Source organism: Microtus oregoni, unplaced genomic scaffold (genome assembly GCF_018167655.1).
Source record: "Microtus oregoni isolate MIOR12 unplaced genomic scaffold, Mior012 000001F_ref0000356, whole genome shotgun sequence".
In the NCBI taxonomy this organism is placed as follows: Eukaryota; Metazoa; Chordata; class Mammalia; order Rodentia; family Cricetidae; genus Microtus; species Microtus oregoni.
Window position 1 is genome coordinate 53,297,291 of NW_024543060.1, and position 16,827 is coordinate 53,314,117.

Below are 16,827 nucleotides of genomic sequence, written 5' to 3' on the forward strand. Positions count from 1 at the left end.
AAAAAGAAGAAGTTATCTGGTTACCATGCAAGAATGGCACACCACTTTTTGCACAGACGTCAGCCAGTCTGTATCTGTCTTTCGTGGATGAACACCATCCCATTGATAAGAGGACAGCAGTGTTAAGGCAGTCATTTCTAATCTATAAATTAAGACATAGCTTTAATGTATTCTTGAATTTATATACTTAAATATGTGTGTGCATATGTATATAGATGTGTTTTCTAATAAAGTTTAAGAGCTATGAACTTTTTGTAAACATATAAAGAAAAGCACACATAACTCAAGCATGAGCATACGCGCGCGGGGATACACACACACACACACACACACACACACACACACACACACAGTCTCTCTCGCCTCAACCTCCAGGAAGAAAAGTATTTGACCTAATTCTAGTTTCACCAGAGATCACTAAGCTATTTTTATGGTAATAAAGGGTTCCTTCTGCTTTAGCCCGAGTCTTCTGTGAATAATTTCTTCTACTTCCTTTTCCACTATCATAAATAGGGCTTTTATACAACTGGAGGCAACTGTATGGCATTTATATTTTTGTATCTATTTTTCTGATGCATTGTTTAAAAATCAAGTAATTGGTGTTGGTAAGACAGAGGCATAAAACAGAAAGAGCAGTGGAGACTAATGTCTGAAAGGAAATCAAGGAATTGTCTGAGTTGTGCTTTTTTACATGAGCCCCATAGTTCATGCCACTTTTTGGGAAATGCTTTTGCAGCGTCTTGGGAAAGGCTATTTAAGAATATCTGACATGTGGAGAAATTAGTTGACTTAAACTTATCTGCCACCAGCAATATAATTAGAGTCTTTCTTCCCAACATGCTGCTTGGGCTTTGAAAGCACAGGTGCTGCAGAAAAGACCCTGGGTTGAGCGAGAATCAATGCCATGTGTGCTGTGGAGGTATCTTACATTTGCATCAATGTAACACATGAATTTTCTTAGCGCACTTAATAAAGGTAAATGCATACTGAGATAAATGACTTAGAAACCATGTAAAAGAAGTCAGTCTCTAACCCAGGAGCTCTCTCCAAAGGATAACTTCTCACAAATGAAAAATTAGTTTTCTCCAGTGGAGTCTAAAGGTATACAAACCAATCTTAAGGCTTATCACCGTACTCAAAAATAGATGGTCAACACAAAATGAACTTAATGGCATTTTTTGAGGTTCTTTGTCTCATAATGCTTTGTCAAGGCTTTAGGCTTTTTGTTGTTTTCTTTCCTTATAGGATATATATATATATATATATCTTATTTTGTGTTTTATGTTAATTCTGTTTGTATTAATCTGTGTGTTTCTGCATCTATATGTGTTTCTTGAGCTTATTCTTTGACTTCTTTCTTTTTTGTTTATTTGTTTTCTTCTATTTTGTCTTATTTGTTTTTATTTTATCAAATTTTACATTTTTTAGATGTCAATTTCAATTCTAATGACAGAGAGAAAGAAAGAGTTTGGACTTGGGTGGATAGGGAAGTGGAGAGGATATGGGAGGATCCTTGGGGAGGAAAAATCATAATCAGAATATGTTGCATTAAAAACCTATTTTTAATTTTTAAAAAATGAGAAAAAGAAAGAGTCTGTCTGCATTCTTAAAGCATCTCCAATTTCTCACTTGTACTAGTTAACTTAGGACCAAGTAGTACCAAAGTTTTGACTTATACTATCTTTTAAGTAAAGTTGGGTGGGAGATCTGACTGCCTTAGAATATCCAGAAACAATCATACCCCTGTAAAAATGTCTATAACTGTCCTAAAACTTTTAATTATATAATATATAACCTATTTGGGCTTGTAAAAGAAATTAATATCTCTATAATAATCATCACTTTTAAATGTTGTGTTTCAGAAATAGTGTTTTAAAGGAATAGAAGAGCACACTCTCTTGTTTTGATTGGAATACCTCTGTCTAGGAATTATTTTCAAATATGATATCACAATATTTTTCTCTCCTCATATTATACACCATACTCACACAACAGTTAAACTTAAGGCTGAAATAACAAATAATAGGATTATTTGTGATAATACTGTTTATACTGCAGCAGGAACATCTCTGATATTTTCTGTGCCCCTCATCCTTTTCTTATATGTCTCAAACATGACATACCTATAGGAGAGGGGCTGGGTCAGCTTGGTGGTAGGAGGTAATACTGAGGAACTTCAAAGCATGAAGCCTGAAGAGTCCTAAGAGAAAACTGAGAAATTCTGTAGATAATCTGGGCTACAACCTACAAGAAGTCATTACCATCACCATGTCAGCCTCTAGAGGGACCTGGTGGTATTTTCTTTTATCCCATGAGGCTAGGTCACCTGTGAAGCTTGCTTGCTTTGTTAGGTTCCTCATTTTGATTCTTAAGAAAATTTTGGAATAGCATCAAAGTCATTTTTTTTTCAGTTTTAAAATTTACCGTAAGTAATAGCAATTGATTGATCCTTCTGGCAGAATAATTAATAAACAAAGTACATATATTCCTAATCAACAGAGCATGGTAACTTGGGCCTTGGGATCTGATAAAAATAAATGTGAAGGAACTGCTATTTAGAGCTGAAAGTAGACGTGTTCCTTTAATAAAAGGGAAATAATTTATGCATAGAAGGAGATATGGAACTTTACAGAGCTTTTAAGGATCATTTTAAAGAATTATAACAATTCAAAAAATATTTTACTCAGACAATTTGAAAACAGGCAAATACTTGAAATTCTATGTGAAAATGTTTTTCTTATATACTTATTACCTGTTTGTAATTACATAGTTTATTTTTATCTTTCAAATAATTGACTATAAATCATGAAGTACTTAGACCTTTAGGGACAGTGAGGATTTGCAGCATTGAAAGAAGTTTTCTGCTGTGTGTACATGCGTGCACACTCATGCACACACACACACACACACACACACACACACACACACACACGGGGGGGGGGAGGGACGGAGAGGGACGGAGAGGGAGAGGGAGGGAGGATGTTTTTATTTTTCTTCTTTCCCCCCGTTTTTGATGTCCAGAAATGAAAATCCTGGCTTTGGCACATGTGAGCTCATGTTCTATCCCAGACCTATATTGGTGCCCACAAAGCTTAGCCCAGAACAATAAGGAGAAACATATTCAAACAGCACTCCAATAAAGGACATTTCTGTCAGCCTATGAAAGGTTTCTGTGTAATGTATATAACAATTTCCAAGAGGGTGATGCGTATGGTGTACTCACCTTCCAATGGCTTGGGTAGAAAATGAGCTGCTGCTTTAGTTTTCTTTACTCTGTTCCCTTTCATAACTTGCCCTTCCTTATTTAATCCCAAAAACCAGGCTCTGCCAGACTCCTGTTGCCTGTACAGCATGGATGAGTAGATTACATAATAGTTTTCAAAAACAGACTCTTTAAACTTGCATTCAGGGGTAAAAAGTTCCTATTAGAAGAAAGAAGAGAAGAAAGTTAAGTAGAAAGCAGAAGCTTCCAATGTTCACTCATTCTGCATGAATTTCTCTGACACATTGACCATACCTAGGGATAACTGGAGTTGAGTGTTCCTATATGCAGGAACGCCCTATACATAATTTTGATACCAAAGGAATTTGGAAAGTCTGCAATTGGTGGGCATATATATGCAAAGATAAGTTTCTCTTAATAAGGAAATAAAAAATGTAAGATAGTCAGGGTAGCTCATGCTTGTAATTTGAATATTTAGAAGAGTGAGGGAGGTGGATTGCTATGAGTTTGCAGACAGTTCTAACACAGCACATTCGAGGACAGCCCTACCTATATAGCAAGACCCTGTCTAAATGACAAAAACAAAAATAAAAATGAACCATACAGTATTTTCACTTAAACAGAGCCTAAATCGATCAGTGTCTAACCACTTACCACATTAGTGTGCCACCATCTATTCCTGATAAAGTTTACAAAAATATTTAAGATGTTACATGTACTATATTATTTCCCCTGAAATAACTTTGCAAAAAAGTAGTCAGTTGTCACTTGGATCACTAGTATTCCAGGATGACAAATTTATAACAATGAGGAACAGACTGAAACTGCAAACCAGAGTCATACAATGAGATGGAATACAACTTAGCCACCAGAGCTATTGGTATGTCACAAGTTGAGGACATCCATTCTATTTGGAGCATGTGAAAGGACCTGACCTCCAGATCTAAAGCTGCAGGATCTCCACAACACAGGACAACAACAGGATATCCAGAAAGAATACTATTGAGGGCCCAGCATCCATGGTGTAGGAGAAACCAGAGGCCTTGAATCAGACCAATGACTCTGCAACAAGCACTTGCAAGTAAAGATAAATGGACAAGGGGGCTTACTGCGTGACTCACTGTGTCACACTGCAACTTCCATGGTGAGATTTTTAATTTTTCCTTTTTTCCCCTCTCAATTTATTTTTTAGGGGAGTGTTTAGGAACAGAGGGTGGATGCAAAGGTACAGGGAAATGAATGGGATCATGATGCACAATATGAATACTATTATATTATATAAATTGAATAAATAAAAAGTTTAAAAAGTGTGAGTTATTGAGCATTATCTTCTTCAGTATGTTTTAGTGTGCTCCATAAATTTGTTTCACCAGAAAGCAATTTTCCAAGGAGCAATGAATTTCATTCATTCAGATGCATTTCATGGCAAGGATGACATATGCATTGATCAATATAAGACATTAGCAAAACAAAAGGTAGGGTGGGCCCCTCCCACAGAGATGTCTGCAGATCTCCATGATACTACCCCAGATTTTAATAAGATCTTGCCTAAATAAATGTTCAGGCCTTCCACTAAATTTCTGATTCCAAATACCCTCCTTTTAGTTCTCATTAATAAGCTGAGCCTCACTGAGCCAGGGTCTCAGAGGTGTCTCAGAGGAAAGTGGATAAAGTGGCGAGGCCAGCAAAATGAATGTTCCAAACCAGACTTACAGCCTGTGAGGGTTAACTTTCATTGCCTACATTATGCAACTGCAGATTTCTTAGGAAGACAGGTCTTGATTAGAGATATCCTGTGGGCATGTCTGTGAGAGATTGTGTTAATCAACTTAATTGATGTGTGTAGGCCTAGCTCCTGTGGGCAGCAACATTCCTGAATGCTGTCCTGAGCTATATTAGGTTGGAGAAATCACAGAAATAAGGTTGAGCACAAGCAAGTGAATTTGCAGGCATTCATTTCTCTCTGGTGTTGACTTTTATGATATGACTAGTTATTTGAAGTTCCTGTCTTGACTTCTCCACTATAACCTAGAATTGTAAGATGAAATAAACCTCTTGTTTCTCTCAGTTGCTTTTAGTCATGGTATTTTATCACAACCACACAATAAAGCTTGAAGGGCTCCCAATACATCTGCCATATATGATGTAACTTATTCACTGGACACTGCAAGGCTTCTTACACCACTTTTAAGGTGTTTTAGAAACTTTTGTGTTTGTGTACATGTGTTATGTATGTGCATGTATGCATTATGTATGTATGTGTGTGTGTGAGAGAGAGTGTGTGAGTACATGTGTGTATAAGCCATAATCTATTCCAGGTTTCTTTCCTTATGACTCTTCATCTTATTTTCAAAGACAGAGTCTTCATTGAACCTGTAGTTCACTGTCTTGGTTAGACTGGCTGCCAGGGAGCCCAAAAATCTTCCTGTCTTTATCATCACCTTGCAATAGAAATACAGGCCCACATTGCCATGGCTGGCTTTTTACATGGGTGCTGGGAATCTGAATTCAGATCCTCATACTTGCATGATTAGGACTTTGCTCATTAAACTTTTTCTTTAGTCTCTGTTTGCATTATTTTTGTAAGTTTTGCCTAAGATTTCAGATACACAGACATCTTTTGCCTTTAATCTCAGCACCTCTGAGGCAAAGTCAAGTGGATCTGTCCAAGTTCAAGTTCAGCTTGGTTTATATTGTGAGTTCCAGGACAGCCAAGCAGACAATGCCTCAAACAAACAAACAAACAAAATGAAACAGATCAAAACAATGACAACAACAGAGAAATATATAATGTTGGTAAAATCTGGTTGGTCCATTTTTGTCCATTTTATTCCTGGTGAAATAATAAGAGTGAATACACAGAGAAACAACATTCCAAGATGTTATTATCTAATACAGTTTCTTAAGACTTTTAAAGAACTTAATCTAGTCCTCAAATGTTACAGTTTAAAGCAATGACTGTATTCTCAGGAGAATTGCTGGAACTACACATAGGTGGGACTATTTATTATGCAACAAATTATCATTTTTTGCCGCACACCGCAGCCCCTGTCTGCGCTCTATGCACTAGAACCCAGTTCGCAAGCTTCGGGCAAGGGGCTGGAGGTTGAGAATACACACGTAGAGACAGACCGACACACAGACCTTCCAACACTGGTACCAAAAAGCCCCTCTTTAATAGCACCATGGAGGCTTAAATACACTGCAGTCAATGGCCAACAGGTGAAAATCCCATCCTCTGATCCTCTAAGTTAGGCACAGCTTCTAGTAACTTCAATTAGAAGGCTCTAGGAGGGAAGAGCAACTGAAGGCCAGGACTTAACTGGTCCCAACAATTTCTTATAAATATACTTTTAATATGCAAATGGAAGCCAATGGAACAGAAGATTATTATCTGTATTCCCAGACAGCTAAGATTCAATCAGTGTTTGATTTTTATTTAGCTTAGTGTTCTTGGAAAGATGATTTTTATCTTCCTGGGTTTCAGTCTACATTTCTAAAATGGAGTTGAAATTATATAGAGAAATAAAATCTGCCTGAGAAAACTAGTGTGAATTTAACTCGTTTTGGAGCACTCAGCATGTAATAAGTACTAACTAGTTGTTATGAAATAACAAACTTTCCATTGTATAAGTAAACTTTTATGTATTTATGAAATTATTTCATTTCTATCAAATTCCACAGGTCAACATTTAATTACATGTTTAGTCAATAAACATGGCTTTACATCAAGTATTGAAATCACTGCCAGGTATGACAAAATAAATAAAATTAGTCATCCATTTTATTTTAAAAGACCATATAAATACACACTATTTATGGTAAACTGGCATCTTGGATGATAGAGGGATTATAGGGGGAGTGAAAAGCATTATGACAGACTAGAGACAGGAAATGCTACTGTGCATTAGCAGGACCTTTAGCAGTTTGCCCTGAGATACAGGCATTGTTGGGAAGAAACAGAAAGTGATGTGGCTAGGAAGGCAGGCTGAAGAAATGTGACAAAGGTTTATATATGCTATCAGAGTGACAAAACCTATTGTGAGGAACATAGCACTCTTGAATAAGCAAGAGAATAATTATGAAAACACAAAGACTGTCACAGTGCAAGACATTTCAAGATTCCTAGTCTTTGGTTAATTGGACTATGAAGTGTTATTCCATTTTTTGAAGTTCTTTCATTTTTCCCAAACTTCTAATTCTCGAAACTAAGGTACCTTGGTTTCTAGAACTAAATCATTTCTCTAGGTTCTTGTCTTTCTTAACCAATTAGTCACGCCCAGTCAGGAAAGATGCTATCCATTAGACACCCGACATTCTTCACCTGACTACCACTACTCAGTGGTTACCTGCTAACTGCAGACCACAAACAAAACTTTACAATTGATTTGCCCTCCCGCTTCCACTAAATTGTATAAAAATGGACTCTCCCTCAGTCCCATGACCCTGGACTGTACTCAGTGTCCCTGCCATGCTGCCATTTGTTGATAGATTTAATAACTTTTAATAACTCTCTTACTAAAATGACAGTCTTTCTCAGTGTCCCACTTGAACTTAAAACGTGAAACATTTCAAGAAACTGTCTGTCAAAAATGTACATTTGAGCTCATTTAAGTCGTTAATATTAGCATACTATATAGAGAACTGACAAATGTTATCAGAATTATAAGCAACAAAATTGAAAGCATGTTACTCAAATTACTTAGGACATGAAATCTTTTCCTTGATGCTAACTTGTAAAAAGATCTATAAAAGTGACACTCATCAACACAAAGAAAAAGTATTTATTTTTGATAGCAGACACAGTTATAGTTTAGCATTTGAGTGTTCCAGATGCGTTAGGGCAAAAGACATATTGGGAAATTCAGTAAGTAGAACATAAAATAATTGTAATTGATGAGATTAGGGGTCATCTGGGCATGGAAGGCTATGGTGAGCAGGAGTGAAGCAATCTGTCAAACAAGGCTTGTTGATGAGGATAAATCTCTATCCCGGGCCCTGCACGGGGGAAACAGTGGTGGGAACAAACTGAAGAATCCGTGCATTTGCGTGGGCAATGGAAAAAAAAAAATGGAACTCGTGAAAGATCTGAGTTTTCAAATGAAAGAAAAAGAGCAACATTTTTGTTCTTTTTGCTTGACATAAGGCCTAGAGAAGCTAAATAAGAAGGTGATCCCAAAGAAAAATATATAGGCATCTTCCTGAATATTAACCTTCATTAGGTGATGAAAGGAGACAGAGACAGAGACCCACATTGGAGCACAGGACTGAATTCTCAAGGTCCAAATCAGGAGCAGGAGAGAGAGCACGAGCAAGGAACTCAGGACCGCGAGGGGTGCACCCACACACTGAGACAATGGGGATGTTCTATTGGGAACTCACCAAGGCCAGCTGGCCTGGGTCTGAAAAAGCCTGGGATAAAACCGGACTTGCTGAACATAGCGGACAATGAGGACTACTGAGAACTCAAGAACAATGGCAATGGGTTTTTGATCCTACTGCACGTACTGGCTTTGGAGGAGGCTAGGCAGTTTGGATGCTCACCTTACTAGACCTGGATGGAGGTGGGTGGTCCTTGGACTTCCCACAAGGCAGGGAACCCTGATTGCTCTTCGTACTGACGAGGGAGGGGGACTTTATTGGGGGTGGGGGAGGGAAATGGGAGGCAATGGCGGGGAGGAGGTAGAAATCTTTAATAAATAAATTAATTAATTAAAAAAAGGCCTCTTCATTTTTTTTCTCTTTATTTTTTTGAAAGACCTTTTCATTATGACTGGTTCCACAATTTATTTCTCAACACTGAGTACGCCAAGGGCTGGGAGGGACCTCACGCACCTCCACTTTGATATTTTCAATGGACTGAAAAAGCATGGACTCCAGGCTATCTCTGAAGATCTAATTTATGTTTCTTAGTCATTCAACCAAAAGGACTACTGTGACAGAATGCTGGCAGTGATAATACAAGAATGCTTATTTAAATTTAAATTTAAATATAAACTCTCGGAAAGTGCCAAAACGAGATAGATAAGGAATTTGATGTGTCTTTTTCTTCTCTCACCTACCTATATTTAGAACCACCACCTTGACAACAAACCCAGCAGTTGAATTCCAGTAGAAGCTTAAGTATTAATTTGTTCCAAATGCCAAACTAAACTGTCAAATTATAGAAATTATAGAATAGGAAAAGAGCACAACACAATGGAGACAGAAGTTTCATATCTCCTTCTCTGCTGTGGTTGTTCTGGAATGAAAGCACCATCTGCTATATGCTCATTATCTTGACAGGAGCAGCGAATCCCTTCTCTTTATTCAGGAAAACACTCTGGTGGGCTATTTACATGTGCAAAGATAATTTTCTGGATTGTGGATGAAAGGGGAGGATGCTGGGAAGATATGGCCCATGTTTTACAACTCAAAAGGAATGAATTAGCCACCAACCCAAAGATTTGCCGTAAACAAGGAAACGTAAAGCTAGCACTGAAGTGACCTTGAAATGGAACCTGTAGGCTGCAGTCTTTAGCCTCTCAACTCAAAAAAAAAAAAAAAAAAAAAAAAAACCCCACAAAAAGCATACAAACAAACAACAAAAAACTGACTTTCACCGCAAATTGGAAAGGGATAGTTTATTCTTAAGTCATCAGTGGCCACAACCTGGGAAAACCCATTTAGGTTTCCCCAAATTCCATATCCCAGTGCAGTAACAATTAGAGGAAGATTTTATAGTAAGAGAAGAAAGTCATAAATTGAGGCAGTTTCCAAAGACATTGGTGGAGGCAACAGGGAGATGGATTATAGCAAAAAAGAGAATTCTCAGTTATAGGCCCTGGATGCTATCTGATGACAGCTTTAGCCTTTTGATTGGTGGAAACAAGTTCTATTAAACTAATACATTCCGAGAGGTTTTATCTGTTAGTCACAGGGATGTTAGGACATACACAGAGGTAAACAAGAAATGGCTAGTTAAGTCAGCTGAAGATAAATTAGAATTATGCTCTGAACCTACAGCATTCCAATCATCATGGAAGTTTTTTTTTTTTTAATCAATTAATCAGTCTTGTAGAAAGTTCAAAGCAAAGGGCAATTTTTTTTTTCCAGAAACTTTTTTCACAAGATCAAATCTAACACTTGTGAAGCAAATATAGTTTCATAGTGAAAGAAAATAAGAAAATTTATTTGGAACCAAATGTTAGCAACCATGATTGGAAACATGGATTTAGGTTGCCCTGAAAGAGAGGTTCCAGTATGAAATCGCTTAAATGAACTTCCGAAGCCACAGAATAAAAGGTAGTCATGAGCAACATGTTCTGACTATCCAGGAATGATCAAAGGCAACTCTGACCCTGGGGATGTAACAATCTAAACTGACCAAAAGATTGTAGGATAATTCACCAGAAGACTTTATGGTAAACAGTAAAGATGTTACCAGAGATATTGGGGAATTCCCATATTGGGTACCACATTCTACTTACAAAAATCTAGGACCCTTTTGCTAATCAATAAGAGAATTTAAAAACAAGCATAAAAGGAAGATTGAGAAAAGTTTTGCTAATGTGTGAGAAAAAACAAGCAGCCATTTAAACTTTAAACCTTGTAGCTACCTGTGAAGAAATGATGAAGAGAGGAAAAAGAAAACCATGATATTTTAAGTTAAGGTCGAGAAAGTCTACACATTTAGCAATGCAGTTCATCAAGATGCTGTATGGCAGAAAGAGTAGGGAACTGACTTCAGAGAAGCAAAGCGAGAAAGCCCAAATCATCACTAAAATTCACACACACACACACACACACACAAAGATAGGCAAAAGGTATACAAAGTGCTAAGATTTTTCTGTTAGGACTCAGGAAGTGGACTGGCCTGCACAAAGTGTTTTCTGTGTCTGCACTGTAAGGGGAAGGGCTGCTAGGAAAGAAAATCCTGTTGACTAATCAGAATAATGCATGCCCCTGCCCCTGTGTACTTGGAAAACCATGTTTCCATCCAGGCAGCTAAACAATAGCTCAGATTTTAGTCTTTTTATCTTAATGCACCTCAAAATGTCCCAAATCGTCTATTGTTTTATATGGTGATTTAAGTACTCCAGAGGCACTCTTATTTTTTAGCGGGGGGGGGGGTTCACTGTCTATGAGGGAGAAGATTGTTCCCTAAGACCTTCAGGGCAGCTTGCTGATATCTGTCTAGTTACCTAACATTAGCATTTTTTTTTTCCACTAAGTGTTCATGCAAATCATCTTTCCTGTCCCTCCAACCTGTATGCTGTGAGGAGGTAAGAAATAGCATGAATCATTCCTAAAGATGCAAGTCAGCACAATGGTGCCTCTGGTAGTGGTCACCGCTCCCTGGGAAAGCATGCTCCTTCTTAATGACCCTTTCAGTCCTGACCTCTGTCATTCCGTGGGGCTGCTGCATTCTGCTAGGCCTTTTGTAGTGCATTCCACACACCTGCTCTACTTTTTATCCATAGAGATCACGGGAAACAGGAACCAAAGGGGAAGTCAGAGCTTCCAGTAATAAATGCATTTGCCCAAATCACTGATAGAGGCACCAGGTAGGCAGCTCACAGGCAAGGAGGTGGGGGTGGGATTTCTGTTACAGGTTTTAGATGCTATCTGATGATGTTGTTCTTAGAGGCTGTGCTTTTAGAAACTGATAGTCTAGCCTACATCCCTGCTAACAGAGCTAAAGGCAACCCAGGTTTGTTTGGCTCAAGATTTGTAACATTCTGTCTCTCCACAATCACAGTTCTAAATCAGCTAGTCTTTAGAACTTTTAGAAACTGATAGTCTATCCTACATCCCTACTAACAGAGCTAAAGGCAACCCAGGTTTGTTTGGCTCAAGATTTGTAACATTCTGTCTCTTCACAATCACAGTTCTAAATCAGCTAGTCTTTAGAAGTTTTAGCACAGGCTTTTTCAAGAAACTTCAAATTTCAACTCTGGGGAGTTGAGATAAAGATCACTTGTTCCTCAGACCTTAAAGTGTTTAATTTGGTACTTTAACAAAATAAGATTGCCAACTTTTGTTAAAAGTAAAATTTGAAGATTTTTACAATCTTTTTATGGGGGAAGAACTGTTTAATATCAAACTCCGAAGGGATAACTGCTCCCTATTGATTTTAGTGAAAACTTTAGCTTTCCCCCTATGGGCTTCCAATAAGAATGTACCACAGCCCACAGATTCTTCATGCTGTGCAACATGGTATAATCTGACTAAATGACAATTATTTTGCTCATGTAGCATATTAGGTCTCGGGAACCCAAGACAGAAGGCCAAAGTGAGGTGCCTATTTATATATTACCATGGCTGCCCCAGTTCTCCAGGCACCACTCAGGACCTGTGGTTCCTCCCACCACTTTTCATCCCCACTTCCCCCAACCCTAAAACTCTCCATTCTAAAGCCTTCCACTTCCCTTCCCCCAGACTGGTCCCTATATAACAGCATTTTAGCTATTCCAGTCTCTTGGCCTCTTGGCCTTGGCTGCCTCTTCTCTTGTTCTTCCTCCCCCTCTCCTCTCATGGCGCTGTATAGTCTGCTGGCCGTGTTCAGTCTGTCCCACTGCCTGTTTTATCCTTTATATCTATAGTAAAAATTTTCTCTATACTTTAGGACTAGTCATGTTCTCCTCTCCTATTTCTATTTAATTTCTTAATTCATAGCAAAGTTTTTCAACCACCACCATTTCAAGGGGAAAATAAACATAGAAGGATCCTGAGAAATTTACACTTCTTAAAATGAAAAGGAATTCTAAAATTAGTTTTAAAATGAGAGAATAGAGGGATTATACTAGGCATATATAGTAAAGGGCATATCATACATCCATGAGAAGTATTATTACCAGAAATTTTAAGGAACCCCACCTGAGATACTACATGTTACAGGGGAAATCTGTGTTCCCTCTTTTACAGTTCTTAGTTTCATCAGTAAAATAATTTAAAAGGAGACTCAAAAAAAAAAAAAGGCTTAAGGGCAGTTTCAGTAGGTATTAAAAGAAAAACCCTAGAGCAATCAACTAAATCTTGACAGCTGCCTGGAAGAGAAAGACAAAGGAGAAAAACAGAGGCAGATACATAGTCGAGAGGAGCGTAGCAAAGAAAGTGAAGACTCCAGAAGTACTGGAGGAGGCGAATGACCAGTATCTAAAAGGGGGAGACAAGAGTGAAAAAACGAAAAGTTATGACTTTCTGAGTGAGGACCTCAGTGAGTCACTCTACAGTGACTGCACAGAGGACAGGATTCCTTGTAGAAAAGAAAACTGTCGTATTAAAGGAATAACTATTCCTTTCATCTCTTTAGCATAGCTTAGGGTGGATCTGCCTTCTTGAAATATTGTTCCTTCACCAGGCAATTGACCTACTCAGCTGGAGCATTTATTTCCATCCAGGTCAGAGATTCCAGAGGGAAATAGTTTTCTCTTTCCTGCTATGCTAACAATACCAGCTATTAATGCATTACATCCATATCCAGAGTCATCAAAACACACAACCCCTTCCATCTCCGAGCCAAGTAATGATCCTGACCATGGATTTTTTTTTTTATAGAAATTTTATCCCTGAGAATTAAATAGACATCTCTGGTTCTTAAATAAAAAATAATGACAAATCACAAAAGTATTTTATAAGTATCAAACACATTAGCTATCAAATATATATTAGTTATCAAATATATAGAATTCAAAAAATAATTTTAAAGTATAAGGTGAATAATAAACTATACTTATTAAAAGCTAAAAAATGAGTCAAAAGTGACATAAATTTGCTAATTGTTATCAGTGGCAAGGTACTATTTAATTTTTTCTATCAGGTTTAAGTTAACTAGACTAACTTTAAATGGAAACCTAATGGACCATTTATTTTGAAATCTCTTTTTTTCCTCCATCTTCTGATTTTTGGAGATGTGGTCTACTGAAGGTTAAAATGAGGTCAGAAAAGGTTCATCTCAATCTTTGTCATTTTCTACAGACTATAATCAATCAGTTAGATATCTGAATGCTACTGTTCTGATAACACCTATCTTCCAGAGTGCAGAGTGTTCTTACCACCACTGGGAAGGCAAAAATTGAGTGCACAGATGTTGTAGTCATGCTATCTGAAGAAGGAAACCTCTAGAGTTAACATTTTATAAAGCAGTGTTTTATTTCTCTGGAATAATATATATTCAATATTCATATTACAGGACTTTGAATAACATATAGAGGAAAAATTATTAAACTCTGTATGGTATTGTATGTGTTGTGTGTGTGTTTGTACTTTAAACAAACAGGCAATCCCATTTGTGCAACAGAATACGCTGCTTTGATTTGATAACAAGACCGAGTGAATTTAAGTGAATAGTTACCAACAAACCAGGTGGCCAATCAAATGCTTTTACATGAGTAACTTTCAGTTAAACAAAATTGCAAATAAAAGCTTTTTTTTCTCATCCAAAAAGATGACACATGTAATTTAGAAGTGATCATTTATCAAAATCTATTCATTTATAGCACTTAAAAGTATTCATTATGTATTAAAATTTATATTATATATTATAATTTATTTTAATGCTTAAAACTAACAAGTTATTTGACATAGTATTTAACTGATTTAATATAAATAGATATCATATCTTAAAACACACACTATAGTCACATGTATAATGTTTAAATATACATATACATATACTTTATATTCTTAACATAAAATATTTTAGCAAACATTAGTGATGCAAAATTTCCATACTACCACACACTGAAAGGACCTCAAGTAATTTGTATGTGTTCTAAAACCTAGAAAGCTGTGGTATACGTACTCAGTCTCATACAGATCAAATTAATATATGATCAAGGCATCTAACATTACTAAAGTTTGACACCCATTTCTTAGAGTATATAAAAAATTTTAAAATGCAAGAAAGTGAAAATAAAAATCTAATATATTACAGTACACCTATAAGTGAGAAATTAAAATTTATGAATAAAAGTATATCCCAACTGGTTTTATAACATGACACCTGTTTCCCAAGAACACAGACATGCATACATTCCCTAAATTTTAATTCTTACATCATCAACAGACAGTACTAGTACTATGAAATTAGCAAAAATATCACAAATTAAATATTCTTGAGAAAAAAATTGAGATAACCCCTTAAGACTGATCTTCATATATTTGTCAACATTCAAAGGTGGCCACCCTAGTATCAATAACAATGTTACTGAATATATTAAAATTGTAATTGTGCATACTTGCCCATCAGTCATTGTTTTCAAGACTCTACAGAACCAGCTATCTTAATCCTCTCTGTGATTCTATGAGATTAATATTGTTATCATCTCCATTTAAATAAAGATAGACTGAGAGGCAGTAGGGTCGAGCAATTTACTTTAGTTTATTTATATTCACTAAGACAAATGTAGGAATTTATTCTTCCCTTTTTCATTGGCAATATTTATTTCTAATTATTGTCCAAACTGGTAGCTTTTAGCATGTAATCAACAACATGCTCTCGCTGTGAGCCACGGTGAAGAAGTGAAGGTTTTATAGCGTTTATCCCATGTGTATGGCCCCTCTCTTGTGCTTCCTTTGTTGCCCTGAGAAGATTCCAGGGGCAGCCCGACGAAAAGCAATGTAAATTTGCATTATACTCTATCACCAAGTAATTACAAATTAAATTGAAATAGTCATTTCAATGAAATATAAATGTTATACTGTTGACCTCTATACCTATGTGAGGAGAAATATAGATGGAAAACTGTAAGGAAACATGATATACAGACAGCTGAAATATGTCTCTGAAGAAATAAACAAACAAAACAAAAGGAGGAAAAATGTAAAGAAAAAGACACGCTCTTAAAAGTATTGTATTGTATAGTAAGAAGAAAATGCTAGGTCTGGGGACTCATGTCTGATATTCCCAATGCCTGGAGTGTGGAGGCAGGAGGACTGGGAGTTTAAGGCCATTTTCTTTTCTACAGTGAGTTCAAAGTGAATCTGTGCTGCATGAGACCCTGCTAAATAGAAACAAGAAAATGTATTAGCACCTAAAATACATTTTTGCTCCCATTTACCAAACCTGTCCATACCTTTTCTTCTCCACTGTATACAGTGACAATATCAAGGCTATACAGATGACTCAATACTTGTTTCTGCCTTTGGAGTGCAGGATTTAATGAGTGAGCTATACACCTAACTTAATATTCCCTTTACCTCTTTGCCTGCCCCTGTCCACTAGGCTGTTAATAATCTCAAAGATTTGAGGAGAAAGACAACTGACCCAAATCATCATTGTCAAATAAATTAAAGCAAGAAATTAATTAAAGCAAGCTTTCATGTACACAGGCTGCCTCTCCCTAAAGCAGAGCTCAAGATATCAGCACTGAATGTGAGTAAGCGAAGGATTTTATAGGTCATGGGCAGGGGATTTGCAAATGTGTGATTTGGCAGGCAAGTAGACTGAATTTCAGAAACTGAGAAGTTGGTCATAATAACCTCTTGTGAAACAAAGACATGACTGCAAGTCATCACAACAAGTGGTCATAATAACAGGTGGTTATAAAAAGCTTTGGAAACAAAGGTATCATTGTCATTTCCTGGAATAGGCAGTACAGAACTATTTGTAATTAAGTTTA

General features: G+C 36.8%; 1 protein-coding gene across 3 annotated transcripts in view; it reads right to left on the reverse strand.

Annotated features, from left to right (window-relative positions):
• The window catches only part of Fgf14 (fibroblast growth factor 14), a 475,374-nt gene that overhangs the window by 6,475 nt on the left and 452,072 nt on the right, over positions 1-16,827 (reverse strand). For all 3 annotated transcript variants that reach the window (XM_041666516.1, XM_041666533.1, XM_041666525.1), the window contains one exon: positions 3,224-3,422. In XM_041666516.1, the coding sequence (XP_041522450.1) occupies positions 3,224-3,422 (199 nt within the window). The remainder of the gene's footprint in view (positions 1-3,223; positions 3,423-16,827) is intronic.